The sequence below is a fragment of the Cynocephalus volans genome, chromosome 10, assembly GCF_027409185.1.
Source record: "Cynocephalus volans isolate mCynVol1 chromosome 10, mCynVol1.pri, whole genome shotgun sequence".
Classification (NCBI taxonomy): Eukaryota; Metazoa; Chordata; class Mammalia; order Dermoptera; family Cynocephalidae; genus Cynocephalus; species Cynocephalus volans.
The window spans coordinates 2,160,813-2,180,736 of NC_084469.1; the positions used below are offsets into that span (position 1 = coordinate 2,160,813).

The window sequence follows — 19,924 nt, forward strand, 5'->3', positions numbered from 1 at the left end:
CCTTTTCCTGAGAGAATCTGGCTGTATCGTGTCCCCAGTGGGCCCTGGACACACTCTCCCTTTTCTGGCTGTCTGTCGGTCTGTCTGTCTCTCTCTTTCCTGGTTAGTCAGCTGAGTTCACAGTCCCCGAACCTGGACAGACACGTAGTCACCTTCCAGCACCTGGAGAAAGTCATTCTCCCCCGAGGAGGCCTGCAGTGCTCAGGAGATGCACAGGGGCTTCCCTGATGAGGCTTCACTGTGTGGGGACGGGCTCAGCACTGCTTGTCTGTCACCCTTCCCTTCCCGTCCTGTCGCCCGTCAACCAGTGAGAGCTAATCCCACATAGAGCTTGCACGTGCCCTGCAGTTTCCTGAGCATTTTCCGTATCATCATCTATTTAGTCTTCACAGCAACTCACTGAGGTAGACGCCATGATTCTCCCAGTTTATGCATGGGGAAACTGAGACACAGGAAAGTAAAGTGATTTGCCTGAGTTCCCCCAGCTAGTAGGTGGCGGGGCACACGTCAGACCCAGGTGGTCTGGCTCCAAGCTGGAGCCCCTGTGGGAGGGCTGGGCGGCCAGCCATGTGGGGTGGATGGAGGGTAGACCACAGCGCAGGACCCCCCTCAGCTCCACTCCCATCTCCCACTGCCCTGGGGAGAAGCTTGGAGTTGGGAGGCCAGAGGCACCGGGATGTTAGGAACCCCGACTGCCACTGGTGGGCTCTCTGATCCCTGAGGGTCTTGCTTCAGGACAGGCGAGTGTGGCTCCTCTAGGCCTCCTGCTGGACGCTGGAAGTGAGGGTCATGGGTGTCCTGTCCCCTCCTGCAGCTCAGTTTGCCCCGCTGGCCCAGCTGAACCCTCAGGAGCGTCTGAGCCGGGAGACGGCCCTCCAGCAGAAGCAGGTGTCCCTGGAGGCCTGGCTGCAGCGCGAGGCCCAGACGCTGCAGCAGTACCGCGTGGTGAGTGGCTCCAGCGTCCCTGTCCTCGGGCATGAGCGCCACAGCCTGAGTCTCTGGGACCAGACAGAGGAGTAGAGCCAGGCCAAGAGCAGGGGGCCAGGTCCCCTCCTGCAGGGGGCGTGTGAGGGTCTGGGAGAGGGAAGTGCCATTACTGAGTGGGGCCCTTCAGAGTCATTCTCTGGGAGCCCAGAAGGGCCTGCTCTGCCCACCTTCCTGCAGGAGCTGGCCGAGAAGCATCAGAAGACGCTGCAGCTGCTGCGGAAGCAGCAGACCATCATCCTGGATGACGAGCTGATCCAGTGGAAGAGACGGCAGCAGCTGGCCGGGAACGGAGGGCCCCCCGAGGGCAGCCTGGACGTGCTGCAGTCCTGGTAATGGGTGTTGGGGTGGGAAGCAGACAGGGCCGCAGGGCTTGGGGTGGTGGCACAAGCAGCTGCCTCTGCCTCCCGTGTTGGCACATGCGGCAGGTCCCCTGTGACTTGTGACAGGTCTTATTTCACCAGTGGGCCTGGCTCCCAATCCAGGCAGGGGTCCCCCATCCCGTGCCACCTCCCAGGAGGGGAGTCAGTCTTGAGGAACAGGGCAGGGCTCGGTGTGCAGAGTGACACTAGGGCTGGTTGGGCCCAAATTGGGGCGGCCCCTCCTGTGGGTTTCTCTGTACTTCTGGAAGGCAGGGGCTCTGCTCTCCACTAGTCGATTGGAGGGGGCAGAAAGCAGCCGGCCTTCCTGGGTGAGGCCTTGCTGGGTGAGGGTGCAGCTGCGTCATAGGGGCAGTCCCAGAATGGGAGCTCCCAGCCTCTGGCCTGGGGTGCGGGGGTAAGCCATCATCCTCCCGTGGCTCTTGGGCTCCTGTGCAGGTGTGAGAAGTTGGCCGAGATCATCTGGCAGAACCGGCAGCAGATCCGCAGGGCCGAGCACCTGTGCCAGCAGCTGCCCATCCCCGGCCCAGTGGAGGAGATGCTGGCTGAGGTCAACGCCACCATCACAGACATCATCTCAGCCCTGGTGACCAGGTGACTGCTGGCTCTTGGCGACTCCGGCGGGGCAGGGGCAGTTTCCACACGGTGGGCAGGTGGGAGGCAGCAGGTGCTTTCCAGCCCAGGAGCTGGTTTCAGTCCTCTCTCCATCTGCCTCATGCCCCCTTCCCTCTCAGTCTCCGGTTGCTCTGGCCTCTTGGGCTGCCCTTGCCCAGTTTCTGTTGTGGACAGTATGACAGATGTCCTGTGCCTGCAGCCTCTGCCAACTGCTGCGTTCACTTCCCTCCCTCCCCACCGTCCTCCCGACTCTCAGTGGCCTTCCTGAGAGCAGACACTATGCCGCGTGCTCTGAGCCCCGTGCGAGGCCATCTCCCCACACAGACCTTTTCCCCTGAGCCAGCAGCTCATCTTCCGTCTGGTCACTTGTGTCCCCTGCAGCACGTTCATCATTGAGAAGCAGCCCCCTCAGGTCCTGAAGACCCAGACCAAGTTTGCAGCCACCGTGCGCCTGCTGGTGGGCGGGAAGCTGAATGTGCACATGAACCCCCCGCAGGTGAAGGCCACCATCATCAGTGAGCAGCAGGCCAAGTCTCTGCTCAAGAACTCCGAGAACACCCGCAAGTAATTGTGCTGCTGCTTCTCAGTCCCTGCTGCTTTTCCTTGTGTACTGCAGGAGGAAGAAAGTAATTGGGCCTGCTCTGTCAGATCCCTTTTTGCCCTTCTGGCCTCTTCAGGATCTCAGAAAATGAATATAAGGGATACTTCCATGAAGATAGTATGATTTTTGTTTCATTTAGTAGGGATGTATCCAAGAAAATTACTTGTATATTTTATACAGCTAACGTTTTCTCTAAATGACGTACAGTTGTAGCTACCTCTTTTATTTCCTCCTACCCCAAGCATGTTCCTTTCCCCGCATGTGCTGAGACCCTGGTATGGATTTGGAGCTGGTCTTTCTCTGATTTTCAGTGATTACAGTGGTGAGATCTTGAACAACTGCTGTGTCATGGAGTATCACCAAGCCACGGGCACCCTCAGCGCCCACTTCAGGAATATGGTGAGGATGGGAGAAGAGGAGGAATGAATTTTCCCTAGTAGTTTGAGGGAAACAACTACCATGTTATGTTTCATCTTATATTTATCATCTTATGTTTCTCCTGTGTAGTCCCTGAAACGAATTAAGAGGTCTGATCGTCGTGGGGCAGAGTCAGTGACAGAAGAAAAGTTTACAATCCTGTTTGAATCACAGTTCAGTGTAGGAGGAAATGAGCTGGTTTTTCAAGTCAAGGTAAAACTCTCCCTTAGCTTTATGTCCTAAAAGAATTGGTTTTATCACATGGTATCTTCTTTTTGACTATTGATGAACAGAAAATGGGGAGACTTCATCCTTAGGACTGTATCTCTTAGGTTCTCTTAGGACATGAACACATGATAATGAACTGAAATAGCTGGAGGGATAGGTAAAAAATGGATCATGAGAAATATTACTCATGTCGTAAGTTTTGAGCATTTGCTCCCTGCTACTTTTTCCCAAAAACATCTCCATACTCTCTCTTTTCTCTCTCTCGTTCTCCATGTAACTTTTTTTTTTTTTTTTGTCTTTTTGTCTTTTTGTGACCGGCAGTACCGCGCTCAGCCAGTGAGCGCATCGGCCATCCGTATATAGGATCCGAACCCGCAGTGGGAGCAGTGCTGCGGTGGGAGCAGTGCTGTGCTCCTAGCGCCGCACTCTCCTGAGTGCGCCACGGGGTCGGCCCTCTCCATGTAACTTTGAGAAAGTTATACCATCCTTCAGACATATCTAAGCAGCATTGCTTTGAAAATATCTAACACTTCTAAGATTGTGCCGGTGTGAAAAGTCATGTTATTCCTAGAGGCATTCAAATTTCTGATAGAGATTAGTCCATAAAACCATGATTAAGGTGTTGTTGCTATTTGGGACATAAAAGTATGTCCTTCTCTGATCATTGGAGGGTGACATTAACTGAAACTTGGAGAATGAAAGTGTCATAATAAGAAAAGAAGAAGAGAGGGGGAAGAACTTGAGGCTTGTGGCTGCTCAAGCCTTCTCCTATATCTTTTCAGACCCTGTCACTCCCAGTGGTGGTGATTGTTCATGGCAGCCAGGACAACAATGCGACGGCCACTGTTCTCTGGGACAATGCTTTTGCAGAGCCTGTAAGTGCACTCTTTGGGTGTGTGGGTTTGAGGATCTCGATGCTGGTGGCATGAATCTCTTTCACATATTATCCCCGCCAAAAGCATAGGAAAAAATGCTGTTTTCCTTGGAGGGAGGCAGAATAGGAAGAATGTGGAAGGTGGAAGAACATGGACTCAACATCAGGCCAAAGCGTGAATTCAGGTTCCACCATTTCCTCACTCCATGGCCGTGGGCGGTCCACTTTACCTCTCTGAGCTTGAGTTTCCAGTTGTCTGCCACACAAGGATAATGATGCTCCATGGCACTGTTAGGAAGATCACATAGATAATATAGAATATGCTTGTCACATAGTCAATACTCAGCAAATATTGTTTTGAATTGTGGGGTGAAACCATGAAAGAGATTTGGGACTCCCAGCTTCCTTCTAGAGGTTAGACCTCTCAAGAGGTTACTTCAGCTTAGACGTTGCTTCATGTCATCTTCCTTCCAATAAATGAGGATGACATCAAATGTCCATTCCAAATTTTAGATTCTGTGATTCATTCCAAGTCTCTCATGAAGAACAAGATGTTTTGTCTAAAGGAACAGATATAATTTTGTGTTTATGCACCCAGTACCATATGAATACCACTAATATGCTGCGTGATGAACATTTTCAAAATCTTTCAGTAGGCAAAGGTCTGTGTGTTGCGTATTTCTGATAGAAACTAGTCCATAAAAGTGTGATTAAATGTTTGTGGTATTTGGAACATAAAAGTATGTCCTTCTCTAATGGCTAGTGTGAAGAGCATGGGCATTCCCAACAGTTCTCTTTAGAGAGCAAGATTTTACTGCAAAGGCAAAATTTTTATCAGAGGTGTTACCATGCTTGTGCTACAAACCCTGAGTTTGTGGCTCCTTTTAAAAAATGCCTGCCAACATCTTGTCCTGATAAGCCTCCTGCATGAGTGCCACATCTTCTCTCATTTCCTTCCCTGCCTGTCCACAGATCTCACTCCCTGTGTAACTTTGGTATTTCCTGCAACACGTAATTATTGAACTATCTTGTCTAAATAAATAAGCATTTGTAAACACGTGTTAGGGTTCTCAAGAGAGACAGAACCAATAAGAGATGGATGGATGGATGAGAGGAGATTTATTAGGAGAATTGTCTCACGTGATTATGGAGGCTGAGAAGTCCCATGACAGGCCATCTGACAGCTGGAGTCCCTGGGATGCCAGAAGCATGGCTCAGTCCATGTCCAAATCCTCCAAACCAGGGAAGTTGATGGTGCGATTCTCAAGGCTAAAGGCCTGAAAACTCAGGGGGGCCACTGGTGTAAGTCTTGGAGTTCCAAAGCCTGAGAGCCTGGAGTCCGATGTCCAAGGGCAGCAGGAGGAGGGTGTCCCAGCTCAAGGAGAGAGAGAGAGGAAATCCTTTTCTCTCCTTTTTTGTTCTCTCTGGGTCCCCAGCCCATTGGATGGTGCTGCCCACATTGAGGGTGGTTGTTCCCCACTCAGTCTGCTGACTCACATGCCAGTCTTCTCTGGAAACACTCTCACAGACACACCCAAAAGCAGTGCTCTACCAGTTCTTTAGGTATTCCTCAATCCAGTCAAGTTGACAACTAAAATTAGTCATCACATAACATTTTCAGTTATGTTAATGACTAGTGTACATCTTTTGCTATTTTAAAATAAATACTTATGGGAATTTATTCTATAGTTATATTTGCATATATGTCAGATTACATCAGTACATTGCAGCATTGTTTGTAATAGCTAAAGACCAGAGGCTATTACATAGATGTTCATGTGTGGAGGGTGGGTCTGAAAATATATTATTATTCCCCTATCCTGTAGAATTTTTAGCACCCATAAAATAAAAAGAGGAATGATACGATGTCTCTCAGATGTAGTTTTTTTTTTTTTTTTTTTTTTTTTTTTGGCGGCTGGCCAGTACGGGGATCCCAACCCTTGACTTCGGTGTTACAACACCGTGCTCTAACCTACTGAGCTATGCAGCCAGCCCTCAGATGTAGTATTAAGTGAAAAAAGAGATGCAGAACATATGGATTATGCAACCATTCATATTTTTTAAAAAAGGAAAAAGTATATGTAATTGCTGACACACAGAAAATATCTTTGGCAGTATACACAAGAAACTAGATTAGTTGCCTTTGAGGGAAAGAACTTGGTTGCTGGGAGACAGGGATTGGGAAGTGACTTCACTGTATACCTCTCTGTGCTTTTTGAATTTTATATCATGTGAAGGAATTGTCTATTCAAAAAATTTTATAACAAAATGAAATGAAGTACTATGGCTAAATGTGATGAAAATCAGTTTATTAAAAATTTATATTCTGACCTGTTTGTCAATAAAGTTGTCCAACTGGAAATTTCTACTCTTCCATACCAAGTTGTTTCACCTTGATCTAGAGTTCTTGCCGGAAGAAGTCAAAGGCAAGTATTACATGTGTGTACACACATGTGTGCGTGTGTTTGTGCACACAAACACACTCTGTCTCTCCTTGCACCTAGAGAACCAGTCTTAGGTTTCTGAATTCCCCCTGACTTTACAATATAAGAGCCAGACCTTGGTTATGTTTTGTTTTTGTGGCTATTAGAACACAGGAATAGAATGGCAGCTTCAGCAGCTTATTTACAAAACAGCATAGATAGCGTGCAGTCACCTTCTAGGTGTGTGTGAAGCAGGTGTGAATTTCACACAGCTGTATACTCCGAGAAAGCGCGAATCCATCCTAAGGCTCAACAAGACAAGTGTTTGTAACTACTTCCAGCCGTCGATGTTTTTCTTTTGTGGCTCGAGGGAATAAATCATGGCTCTGTTTTCTCATGAGATTCTGGCTTCTCTCCCTCTCAGGGCAGGGTGCCATTCGCCGTGCCTGACAAAGTGCTGTGGCCGCAGCTGTGTGAGGCGCTCAACATGAAATTCAAGGCCGAAGTGCAGAGCAACCGGGGCCTGACCAAGGAGAACCTCGTGTTCCTGGCGCAGAAACTGTTCAACAGCAGCAGCAGCCACCTGGAGGACTACAGCAGCATGTCGGTGTCCTGGTCCCAGTTCAACAGGGTGAGGGGCCCAGCCAGCTCTCTTAGATCAGTCACTCCAAACGAGAGGCCTTCATGAGTCTCTACCCTGAGGCTTTGTTCTTCATGTCTCTAATAAAATGTACCAAAAATAATAGAAGCTTCTGAGTAGACGGGCAATTTGAGAGTTATCCAGGTCTCATATAGAAGATTATATCTTTGCATGTTTTGAGTAGGTTGGCCTCTGTGTGCTAAGTTAGTGCATTTTCTTCCTTTATAAAGGAAATGGAGCAAAGCAGATGTTAACGTTAACTCACGAGAAGTAAAGCTTTTAGATGAACAGAATTCCGTGGTTCTGTCCCACTCACTCTCTGATGTGTAATGCCAGGTCAGGCTCCCTTGGGACTCTCAATCCACAAAACAGGATGCTGAGGAGAGAAATTCTCCTCTAGCATCTGGTAATTTAGGTGTAATTGGTCAAATCTTTGACTGATTTTCGATTTAACTTTGTTTCTTTTCTTACACTCCCACTCCGAGTTTTAAATGCCCATAACTCAGAGAGCTCATGGTCTCTGAGTCTTCTAAATGGTTTTGTGTTAACAAGTTGGCCAACAGGTTTGCTGGTAGTCAGAGGATATTTGATAAGGGAAGCAGGAGGTCTCAGTGGTCTATCTTGGCCATTGCAGTAAAGCCCCTGCCTTCCAATAGAATCAGGTAACTGGATTTTGCTGATAACTATTGGGAACATCTGTGAGATGAAGCTGTATGTGTGGCCTTTCAATGTGATCTAATCCAGTTCAAACTGATGAATCAACTGGGCTGTTAAAATGCAGGCTGTGATTCAGCAGATCTGAGAAGGGGCCTGGAAATTTGCATTTCTCGGAATCTCCTAGGTGATGCTGATGCTGCTGGTCACAGACCACACATCAGACATAGCAAGAGGTATTTCAGCCAAATAAAAGTGTATGTGCAATGGAAAAAAAACAAAAGAAAGAAAGTAGAGAGGGACTAATGAGCCCAGATCCAGGTGACAGTGTTTGTAGCAGGGGTCCACTGGGTTCTGGTAACTGCACTTTGGTATTTTCCCCTCCTTCCCTCTTTTTTTCTCCATTCTGTTCTTTGGTTCTAGGACTAGTTGGTAAAATTCAAGTAGGCAGGTATATCTGTATGCTTCTGACAGCGTAGATGTTTGTTTTCCATTTACTTTTTCTAGCTGAAGTATATGCAGGTGATATCTCAAGTGTTACTCTTGCTTAGTTGTGTTCATTGTATCTCCAACCAGGAGAATTTACCAGGACGGAATTACACTTTCTGGCAATGGTTTGATGGTGTGATGGAAGTGTTAAAAAAACATCTCAAGCCTCATTGGAATGACGGGTGAGAGTCGTCACTTCTTAAGTCAGCGATAGAGTACAAAGGTCTTCTTCCTGGCATTAATACGTCACTCTCTGCTTCTGCTCCTTTGGCCTTTGTGATTCAGGGCCATTTTGGGTTTCGTGAACAAGCAGCAGGCCCATGACCTGCTCATTAACAAGCCCGACGGGACCTTTCTGCTGAGATTCAGCGACTCAGAAATCGGCGGCATCACCATTGCCTGGAAGTTTGACTCTCGTGAGTGCCCCTCCCTTCTTAAGACATGTCTTGGCTTTATGTCCAAGGTTAGCCGCTTTTGCTGAAAAATCACCTTAACCATTTATTGAGTACTGATTATTTGTTGGGGCCAGTACTAACTATGGGTAACACAAATTATAGCCATGACAATGCTGCTAATAATACAGGAACCTATGAAAAATCTTATTATGGGAAACACAGTGAACAATTTTGAAGAACACAAAAGTGTAGCCATGACATGGTTTCATGTAATACAGCAGTCTGTGGAAAATCTCAGCTGCTTCCCCATTAAAAGGCCTGCCTCATTATTCCTCCACCTGGAGTTTTGGATTTCAGTGAAGAATCACTTTGGTGATTTGGTGTCCTTAGAGTGATAATATACCATTTTGATTATTCCTTTATCCTAATTAACGTAAGAGTATTGCCATTGACCGTTTCCATCCAAGAATGTTAGCACTTTCCTTTGGCTCTCAATAAGATAAGAGAAGCTTGCTAGTTTGTTTTCTATGACTTAAAGATTTTAATCACTTTTAATAGCGCTTAGCTTTCTCTGGCTGTAGACATGCTTCCTAGCTCTCTTCCATACCTTTGTACAGAAAGTCAGGGATTGGGGTCAGTAAGAACTGTTTCTTTGAGAGAGGGATGGGATACTGTTTGAACTTGAAAATACCTGAGATCATTGGCTCTCTGGGGAAGTGATGCGTGCATTACCTGCTTGTCTACCTATGGCTTCTAAAAACTACTTTCTCTACAGCCTGTGGCTATTTAAAATGGAGACTTCTATTGGGGCAATTTTAATGGAGAGCTTGAATTTGTAGTACATTTGGATTTTAAGATTTCCTATTCAGAAATCATATTTAGAAAGTGATTATTCTGTTTATTGATCTAGAGGAAAGAATGTTTTGGAATCTGATGCCTTTTACCACCAGAGACTTCTCCATCCGGTCCCTGGCAGACCGCTTGGGGGACTTGAATTACCTTATATACGTGTTTCCTGATCGGCCAAAAGATGAAGTGTACTCCAAATATTACACACCAGTTCCATGCGAGCCTGCCACTGGTAACAATGTTCGCATTCTGATTTGATTTTGTTGTGATTTTATTTTTGTTTCTTTGTCTGTGTGTGAGTGTGTCTGTCTCTCTTTGTGTGAAACCCTACACAATTAGCATTTGCTTACTGCTGTTTGAGCATTATCCAGGGCAGGTGTAAACCCTGGCCTGTATTCTTCAGTCATACAGAAAACACATCTAATCCCAAATATCAAATCGAAGAGAACAAATTGCTTTTAATACAAGCTTAAACCAAACTAAATTAGGAGGGCTGGCCCATGGCTCACTTGGGAGAGTGCGGTGCTGATAACACCAAGGCCGTGGGTTCAGATGCCATATAGGGATGGCTGGTTGGCTCACTTGGGAGAGTGTGGTGCTGACAACACCAAGTCAAGGGTTAAGATCCCCTTACCGGTCATCTTTATATAGGGGGATAAAGAAACCCAGGAAGGTAAAATTTTATTTTTCAAAACAGAGATGGTTTGATTGTTTTATGAGCCTAGAAGTGTTACATATTTATTGTAAAATTTTCAGAAAACACATAAAACCATAAAAAAGAAAACAGACATCGCACATCATCTCTCATCTAGAGATTAACCTCTGTAAACAGTTTCGTGACTTTTCTTCCACTCTGTACAGATATGTATTCTTTCTTCATTCAGTCACCAGATGCTTGTTGAGGTCTTCCTGTGTAGAGGATGCGATCTAGCAGCAGAAAGAAGACGATAAGCGAGTAAATATACTTATTTAGTGATGGATGCTCTGAAGAGAAATAAGCAAGGAAATGAGATAGAGAAGGGACAGGGCGGAGAGTGGAGGAGCCCCTCCCTAGAGGACTCCAGGACGGTTTCTCTGAGGATCTGATGTGGCATAGACTTGAACAAGGTGAGGAAGCGGGCCGTCCAGAGATCTAGAGAGAGATATCCGAGGCTGAGAGAGCGAGTGCAAAAGCCTAGAGGAGAGCGTGAGGTCAGCATGTCTGAAAAGCCTCACGAGGGCCAAGGAAGCAAGAGCCAGCTGTGTAGGGAAGAAAGCTGTAGGGAAGTTGTAGGAGCTGAGGTGAGAGCACATTGGGCCTTGGGGTCTAAGGTAAAGGTTTGGGTTTGAATCATACCATACCTAATCTTTTGTGACCTGATTTTTCTTTTTCTTTTCTTTTCTTTTTTTTTTTTTTTTGGCTGCTTGCCTGTACAGGGCTTGAACCCTGGATCTTGGTATAATCAGCACCACACTCTAACCAAGTGAGCTAAGTGGCCTGCCCCTGATTTTTTTTTTTTAATTATTATTTTTTTAATGTAAAAATATATCCTAGGCAGAGTTACAGGTCAGTAAATGCAGTCTTCCAGCATCATTTTGATGATTGCATTGGGTTCCATTGTAGGTGATTTCATGATGTATTCTACATTGGTTATTTAAGATATTTACAATTTTATGTTATTCACATTTTTCATTATGATTAACGTTGAGCTAACCTGGTATATGCACCTTGTTCAGCTATTTCCTTAAGATAAATTCCTAAAGCAAGATTGGTGTCAAAGCATATGTACTTTTTAAGCTTTTTGACACATCTTTCCAGAATTGCCCTCCAGAAAGCAGAATCCATTTTCACTCCCACAGATGTCTGTTGGGGTATTTGCCTCTCCATCCTCCTGCTGCCGTAGATTCCAGTCATCGGTTTCATGTCTGCCGGTCTGATTGGCATAAAGATGGTGTTTTATTGGTCTTATTTTCATTTCTTTGATTCTAGGTAAGGCCAAACGTCTTTCACATGATGATGATGATAATAAATAGAATTTTATTCATAACAGCAGCTACCATTTGTTGAACGCTTACTCTGTGCCAGGTGCTTTTCTGAGCACGTTTCCTATAGTACCTCATTTAATCCTCAAAACAGCTCTGTGAAGTAGATACTATTATTATCCCCATTTTATAGATGAGGAAGCTGAGGCACAGAAAAGTAGAATAATTTGTCCAAGTCACACAGCTAGGAAGTGGCGAGACCAGGGTTTGACTCAGTCTGCCTCCAGAGCCTACATTTTGTTACCACCACGTTATTGGCTGTTTGAGTTGTTTTCTGTGAAGTGCATGTTCATGTTCCTTGTTCATTTTTCTTTATGATGTGTAAGTGTTTTTTATACAGTAAATATATTTACCCTTAATTATATGTAGCAAATATTTTCCTCAGTGTGTTATTGTTCTTTCAACATTTAAGTTTTATTTTGCTGAAGTGCAAAGATTTATAATTTCTACAGAAGCCTATCAACCTTTTTCCTTTATAGATTGACTTTTGTATCATGCCTCCTCATCCTAATATGATGGTTATTATATTTTTAGTTGGAGAAATAAACCCAAATATGTTTAGATTTATGTGGTATTTTGGATTATGCATATCACTGTTTCTTTTTGTTAGCACAGCTAATCTATATTTTAAAATCGTATTTCTTGCAGCATTTCCTTGATTTTTGTCTTTTCTGCCAATCTATTAAATTCTCTGTAGACTGTAAAGCACCAAATGCGTGAAATGTTATGAAAAGGTAGCGCCTGCCATTTGAAGCCCTACAAGTAGCAGGTTAGGATAACAGCAATTTGTGAACCTTGTAGCATTTCACTGCCTTGGTCTATTTAGCTGACAAGCTCTTCATCCTGTTGTTCATAGTGTGATCTTCCTTGACTAGTACGGTTAAGGTTGTACTGATTCCCGTCCTCACACACCTAGGAAATAAGACTTCATTCACCTAAGTCAGACTATCACATTCTTATTACCTACTTAACTGGATTTCCATAATCAGCCTTTTAAAAAGGTAGCAATGGCTGACCAGATCACAGTCAGCTTTATGCCTTAGTCTACTACATGCCCCGGGGGGGATTCTGTGGAAAGTGAGGGACATGGCCTCAGCGTTCTTTTTATTTTATTTTATTTTATTTTATTTTGTCAACCATCCTTGGCACAGACAACACTCACAGGGATGAGTGACTCAAATTACGCCCCAAATGCAGAAACCCCAGGGCGTGAAAGACCATGCAGGAACTGAAAGAGTGACATTCCCTTTCCTGAAAGAACAGATACACAGAGTTAGAGTAACCTTGGGGATCATGGGGTCAAATCAGATCCTCTCTGGTGCTTAGGTTTTTCTGTTGGTCCCTGACGAGTGTTTGTACACCTTCTCTTGGAGGAAGGAAGGAGGTTTCTTCCCAAGGCAGCCCATTTCTTTTTGGGTAGTTCTAATTATAACATTCTTTCTTATATGACTGAAAATATGTCCTCTTATGACCTCTCCCTGCTGGTCCTAATTTTGTCCCCTCGGACACACAGAGCAAATCCTGTCCTGCTGCTGCATCTGTGACTTTAAACTTTTAAAGAAATTTTTTCTTTTTACAATTACTATGCAATGAATGCTTGACTTAGGTTTATACTGAAGTATATATTTTCTGTGGTTTGGAGACTTTATTAAAACATCCAAAGCAACTTGGAAGATGCCTTGATTTTCAGTTTTAGTGTTGAGCTTCTCCTCTATCAGGTCTTCCTAACAGATTGAAATATCAAGTGCTGTGTCATATCCTAAGATAAAATTAGGTGGCTGTGTTCTGTCCTAAGAAAAGACGTGATTCATAAGGGAGATCGCGTTTTTACTTCATTCAAGAACTTTAGTTCTCACCGCTGTTCTCCCCTTGGCAGCTAAAGCAGTTGACGGGTACGTGAAGCCACAGATCAAGCAAGTGGTCCCTGAGTAAGTGTCCAGGGTCCAGCTCTGGGTCCCCTGCTGCCTCTTCTCTCCTCCCCAGCTGTCCTTCCCCAGACAGTGCCGCCCCTCCTATTCCCGATCCCCCAGGAAACCTGGCCCAGCCCTGGGGAGAGAAGTGGGCTAGGCCACGCTGTGGCCAGTCCCCAGGGCCCCACTCCTGCAGCTGAGCCCCAGGGCTTCTACACCCCAAAAAAGACATAAAGACACCCCTGGGTCCCTGCCCAGGTCAGCTGCCAACCGGTCTCCCTGGCAGCTGCGCCTCTGTTCTGCTTCCTTCCGCAGGTTTGTGAACGTGTCAGCGGATGCCGGGGCCAGCGCCACCTACATGGACCAGGCCCCCTCCCCAGCGGTGTGCCCCCAGGCCCATTACAACATGTACCCACAGAAGTAGGTTGTGTTCTCGGGGGTGTCCACAGGGGAGGAGCTGGGGACTTGGCCTCAGGCTGGACCCCTGGCCGGCTGGTGGACGGAGGAACCCAGAGCTCCTCTAGGTCTGAGACCACCCAGCCTGGGTCTAGCTCTGGCCCATGGGAGGGAGAGATTGAATGAAAAGATACTGCTAGTTTAGAGTAGGGTTGGCAAATGTCATCTGCTTCCTTCTATGAAAATTGGAGATTTTTTCTCGCTGTGTATAAGGATTAGATGGGGTTTTGACATGTCTGGACAGTCAGTGTTAGGGGTGGCTGGGGTATTTTAGTCTGGGTCTCTCTGTACAACTAGCTGACAAAGGGCTCTGCTCCCCAGCATTCCAATCAGTGGTTTTTTTCCTAGGAGGCCCTAGGCTGAGGAGACAGTGTTGGGCCCCTCACCTGGTGGGCTGTGGGACTGGGAGTGGTCTCTCACTACCTCTACCCTTCTCCTTTATCTCTTTTCTTTCTCTCCCAAGCCCTGATGCCGTCCTGGACACCGATGGGGACTTTGATCTGGAAGACACAATGGATGTGGCGCGGCGTGTGGAGGAACTCTTAGGCCGACCGATGGACAGTCAGTGGGTCCCTCACGCCCAGTCGTGACCCCGACCTCTCCATCTTCAGCTTCTTCATCCTCGCCAGGGGACTTACTCTTGTGGATGTTTTAATTCCATGAACCGCTTCTCTTTGGAAACAATACTCATAATGTGAAGTGTTAATACAATCGTGACCTTAGTATTTCTGTGCATGGTGGCACCAGTGAAGGGAGCGTGAGTGTGTGAGCGTGTGTGTGTGTGTGCATGTGCAAGTTTGCACGTTGTGGTGTTTCTCACCCTTTCTAGAGTTTAGCTACAGCCCTGGGGCCAGAAACAGGCTGTGTTTGTTTTCACCTTGTGCAGAAAGACAGTTCCATGATCCCTGGAACTTAGTCATGTCTTAAGGGTAGCTGAACTTCACCTTGAGGCTGTTTAGGAAAAGGACAAAGGGAGGACAAAGCACCCCCCCTCTGGCGAGTCTTCGTCACTCTGTCTGCCATGCAATTGATGTCTAACCGTGATTGTCTCCGCTTTTCTTCTGAAATGTACGTAACTGCCTCTCGACAGAGAAAGCCAGTCCTCCTCTCTCCTCCTCTCCCTCTCCCGCACCCCTGTGTTCTTGGGTAGGGATGGGAAAAGGAGCAACATACAAACGTTGTTGGGGCAAGAGAGGTCACAGGTTTTGGCTGGATAGTGGCTTTTTACATAACACTTAGCTCATCTTAGTATTCTCTCTTTGTCCCCTCCCCTCCTCCCTTCCTCCCCCACTTTTCTCCCTTTTCATCTCTCTGGAATCGCCACTCGGTTTCTATGTGTGTACATACGTGCAGATGCGTTTGACAAGACAGAGTAAAGGAAAGAGGCTCGCGTCCCCGAGAGCTTGCAGCATGGTGTCCTGTGTGTTTTGGCCAGAGTGGCATGCCCAGCCCTGACTTGCAGGCGCTCAGACTGTTGCCCTATTACCAGGGAAGCTGCCGCCCCGCTCTGCCCGTCCTTGCTCCGCGCCAGTGGAGGCACAGTCCGAGGCTTTCTTAAGCCTTATTGATAATGGCTCTTGGCAAATGTTGACTGGTGTGTTTGTCCCTAAATTGGGCCTTTTTTTGTTTTCCTCTTCCCACCCAATTTTGACATTAAAATTCTTTCTTCCTGCATAAGGTCCTAGGTCACTCGTACCCAGGTCACCTCATTTCCCTTCACTGTTCACATATGACCATCTTGAGGAGGAGGTGGCAGGAACGTGGCCTGAACCTAGGGCACATGTGTTCAGCAGGTGGTCACCCTGCTTCAGGGTACCGGGTGCTGGACATTGGTAATTTGGGGAAATGCAGTCGGTGGGTTTGCTGGGAAGTTTGGGAAACTATTTAAAAAAAAAATCAAAAAGCCTCAGCATAATTTTGTTCCATAACTTCTAGTGTGTAGCTTTACAACAGAAGAAAGGAATGAGCTATGGCAGGCAGGGGGTGAGCAGGTATAGCTTACGAGCAGGGCCTACAAGGCCACACCTGGTCCCCTCTCCCAAAGAAGGGCTTGACCACACCCAGGAGAGGATGGTCCTGAAAACCTTATTTTTATACATGTGAGTAAATAGATATTTTTTTTACAAAAATAACTTCTGAATTTATCAGCGTTTTGCTATTAAAGGAAAACATTCCTCTGTAATAAATTATTTATTGGAAGATGACTTTTTAAAAGCTGCTGTTTGCCTTGGCTTGGTTTCATACACTGATTTATTTTTGTATGCCAGGCAGTTGAACCTCTGCCTCTGAGGAGCAGGCTGAGCCCTCCCTGGACACCAGCATTGATGGAGGAAGCTGCCGAGCCCCTCCCAACCCCTCCAGATTTGATTAAAATTCCAACCACGAGGGAAGGTGAAAAGGAAAGCCTGACAGTGACGCCTCACCACACCTGCCTCCAGGTGGCACCCTGTTGGTTCCAGCAGCTGGGCTTGACAAGCTTTCACATTGGTAGTGGCCTCAGGGCCTGCTGAGGGCAGAGTGGCTGGGCAGTCCACTGCCAGGCAGCTCTGAACTTACTTTACAGTCGGCATTGGTGTTGGGAGGAAGGAGCCCAGGAGCGTGGCTTCCCTGAGCATGGGGGTCCCCGAGTTGCTGAGCTGTCCTCCATTCTACTGAGGCTGTGCCTAGAGATGGGGGAGATTTTTGACTGAAAGGTGCGCTTGCTCTCTGCCTTCTGTTTTTCTCTCTTCTCTCTGTTCATGCAAACCACAGAAGAGGCAATGGCAAGTCTTGGCCCCCACAGCCTCTCACCTGCACGCACGCGCAGGCGCACGCACACGTGCGCACACACACACACACACACACACGCACACACACACACACGCACACACACAAAGTCCTCAAACGTTTCAGCTCAATGTGTGGTATGTGCAGGGTTTGTAGGGGGTGGGAGGAGACTAAATGCAAATATAACTTAAAATGGAAGTATACTTTTTATAATTTTTCTTTTTAAAACTTTGTGAAATTATTTCCAGATACATATTTTAATGTCAAGGCAGATTAGTATATAGCCACCAGAAAAGTATTGTGTACAATTTGGGGCAGTCACAAAATTGTGTATTTTATGTTACAATAAAGACTTCCTCTGAAGGGACAATGCTGAGTCCTGTTTTTATTGTTTTCCATCTCATGGCAAGGGTGGGTGGCTTTAATAGGAAAAAAATTGAAGTCATCAGTGTGACCCTGAAAAAAGGAACTGATTGGGATTTGGCTGCCTCAGAGGGCGTGTCATCAGCTTTGATGGCAGATGGAGGGTGGGGTGGCATTTCTGACCTTCCTGCTCATGTCATGATTTGAAAATTAGAATGATGGTCTTCATCTGCTCGCCTCCTGACTCCACACTCTTCCTGTTAGAAAGCTCGTCCTTAAAATTCAGCCCTTCAGGCACTGTGTGGCGGGGTGAGAACAGTTCCAGCTCTCCAGAGGCTCCCAGCTGGGGAAAGGCAGCCAGTTAGGGTGGGATGTTGGCTCATGCTGCAGTAAAGGTATCCAAAAGGGAATATACCAAAACAACAACAACACAACAAAATAGAGGAGGGGCACTGAACAGCTTCAGCCTACTCTTGAAGAACAAATAGGAGTTAAGAAAGTAAAAGGCATTCAGCCAAAGGGACTTGCACAGGTAAAGGCTGAAGGACGCGGGAAAGCATGATTTGGCGGAGTAAAGGCTGTTTTGTGGTTCTCAGACCTCAGTGTGCATCAGAATCTCCTGGAAGGCTTGCTGAAGCACAGGTTACTGGGCCCCACCGCAGAGTGTGGGTCAGTAGGTCTGGGGCGAGAATTTGCATGTCTAACAACTTCCCAGGTGTTGCTGGTCCAGGCACCGCACTTTGAGAAGCACTGTGGGAGGCGGTGAAGCCTGAAAGCAGGCAGCAGAGGGCCACAGGGCCTGCGTGCTAGGCTGAGCATGATGGCCGGTGATGAAACCTTTTCACATTTTCATTTTAAGAAATACTGTTCCAGCAACAGTGTGTGTGGGTCAAGGGAGGCGAGACAGGAAGTCAGGGAGCAGCTGGGAGGCTGTTTCAATAATGCAAGCAAGAGGGGATGAGGATCTAAACTGTGGCACCACAGCCATGGCCCTGAAGCATAGTTACAGACTTAGTGACCAGTGTTGGGGGTGGCATCGAAGTCTAGACTAATCCAGGCTTCTGGCTTGGGAAACAATTGATAGGGATTTTCCTCACTAAAATGGGGAGGGGGAAGATACTGGAAGAGAAGCAAGTTGGGGAGAAAGGTGCTGAGTACAGAGCAGACATGATGATTGGGATGCCCGAGCACATGTGTGGTTGTAAAGCCTAAGAGTTATCGGGGCTGCGAGACACAGATTGCGGGCGGTGGGAGTGGGGGAGACAGTGGGGCTTGTTCGTGTCTGGGTGGAATTGGAACTATGGTATGATATGGGCGTGTGAAAAAAGGAAAGAAAGGGAATTGAAGAAGGGATCAGGGAAAGTACTGTACTTCAAGGGTCAGGCAAAAGAAAATGAGCTTATAAAGGATGTTACAAGAAAGCTAGAAGAGGTAGGAGAAAAAACAGAAGAGTACAGCATCACAAAAGTCCGGGGAAGGTGAGCGGTGTCAGAGACTACATAGAAACAAAAATAACTGGAAGTAGCCACTGCATTTAGCAGTTGGTGGCCTGTTGCTGAGGCTAAGTTCTGAGCAACTGCAGCTGAGAAGGTGTGGTGCTTCCTTCTGCCTGGCCCCAAATGGTGGGACAGAGGCTCTACCCTGGATATGGTGCTACTGCAAATTCAGGGCCACAACTGCCTGTGCCCAAGGCCACACCAAGAGAGGTGAGCAGACTTGAAGCTACTACCCACCCCTAACCCCCACTGAGCACTCAGCTCCTGAAACAGTCATGTCACTCAGAGAGAAGTGTGCTATTGTCTCCACCGCCAACACCAGAGCCATGGCTCGGAGATGGCGGGGGAGGGCGGGGTGGAGGCAGTACCCAGAGTTGTCAAAATATACCATTTAAAATGCCCAGTTTCCACAGGTGTGGATCCCGTATAGGGATGGCTGGTTAACTCACTGGGAGAGCGTGGTGCTGACAACACCACGTCAAGGGTTAAGATCCCCTTACAGGTCATCATTAAAAAAATAAATTAAAAAAAATAAAATAAAATAAAATGCCCAGTTTCCCCAAAACATGCAAAGAAACCAGAAAGTAGGACCCATACACAGGAAAAACGCAGGCAGCAGAGTGACCAGATGTTGGATTAACAGAAAAAGACTTCAAAGTAGCCACTATAAACATGTTCAAAGAACCAATGAGAATCATGATTAAAGAAGTAGAAGTAGGTATAATGACAAAGGCACATCAGATAGAAAATACAAATAGAAATTATTTTTTAAAAAAATCAAATGGAAATTCTGGAGTTGAGGACTACATAACTGAAATGAAAATTTCACTAGAGGGACTCAGTATATTTGAAGAGGCAGAAGAAAGAACTAGCAAACTTGAGGACAGATTGATAGAGACTATGCAATCTAAAGGACAGAGAAAAAAAGAAAAATGAATGGAGTATCAGAGAAGTGTGGGACAACATTAAGCACACCAAGAATGAAAGTATCAGAAGGAGAGGAGAGAGAAAAGAGCAGAAAAGATATTTGAAGAAAGAATGGTTGAAAATCTTCCAATTTATTAACAACATTAATGTACACATGCAGGAAGCTCAATGTCGAGCTAGGGCTGGGTCTGAAGCTCACAGACCTTTCATGCCTGTTGTCCAGACTGGGTCACAAACCCTTCACTTGCAGGTCTATGAGCCAGGTAACCAGAAAAAAGGTCCTTGGAGCCATAGGGGAAGAAAGAGTAGTCTTTATTCAGCACACACACATCTAAGAGTTAGGCAGTCCAAAGGGAAACTCAGAAACTCAACTGCTACCAACAAAGTCCAAAGAAAAACTGAGCAGCTGCCAGCAAAGTAAATTGCTCTATTTTT

General features: G+C 46.4%; 1 protein-coding gene across 7 annotated transcripts in view; it reads left to right on the forward strand.

Annotated features, from left to right (window-relative positions):
* LOC134389495 (signal transducer and activator of transcription 5B) overlaps window positions 1-17,073 on the forward strand; it is a 57,442-nt gene extending 40,369 nt beyond the window's left edge. For 6 of the 7 annotated variants that reach the window (XM_063113059.1, XM_063113060.1, XM_063113063.1 and 3 more), the window contains exons 6-19: window positions 815-945; window positions 1,165-1,316; window positions 1,803-1,958; window positions 2,361-2,543; window positions 2,892-2,979; window positions 3,088-3,210; window positions 4,008-4,100; window positions 6,947-7,153; window positions 8,393-8,487; window positions 8,591-8,721; window positions 9,611-9,781; window positions 13,448-13,499; window positions 13,797-13,901; window positions 14,401-17,073. In XM_063113059.1, coding sequence (XP_062969129.1) covers window positions 815-945; window positions 1,165-1,316; window positions 1,803-1,958; window positions 2,361-2,543; window positions 2,892-2,979; window positions 3,088-3,210; window positions 4,008-4,100; window positions 6,947-7,153; window positions 8,393-8,487; window positions 8,591-8,721; window positions 9,611-9,781; window positions 13,448-13,499; window positions 13,797-13,901; window positions 14,401-14,527 — 1,814 coding nt within the window. In that variant the 3' untranslated portion in view covers window positions 14,528-17,073. Of the gene's footprint in view, window positions 1-814; window positions 946-1,164; window positions 1,317-1,802; window positions 1,959-2,360; window positions 2,544-2,891; window positions 2,980-3,087; window positions 3,211-4,007; window positions 4,101-6,946; window positions 7,154-8,392; window positions 8,488-8,590; window positions 8,722-9,610; window positions 9,782-11,388; window positions 11,828-13,447; window positions 13,500-13,796; window positions 13,902-14,400 lie in introns of those variants that run through there. The other variant, XM_063113066.1, reaches the window with a different exon arrangement.
* Window positions 17,074-19,924: the final 2,851 nt, after the last annotated feature.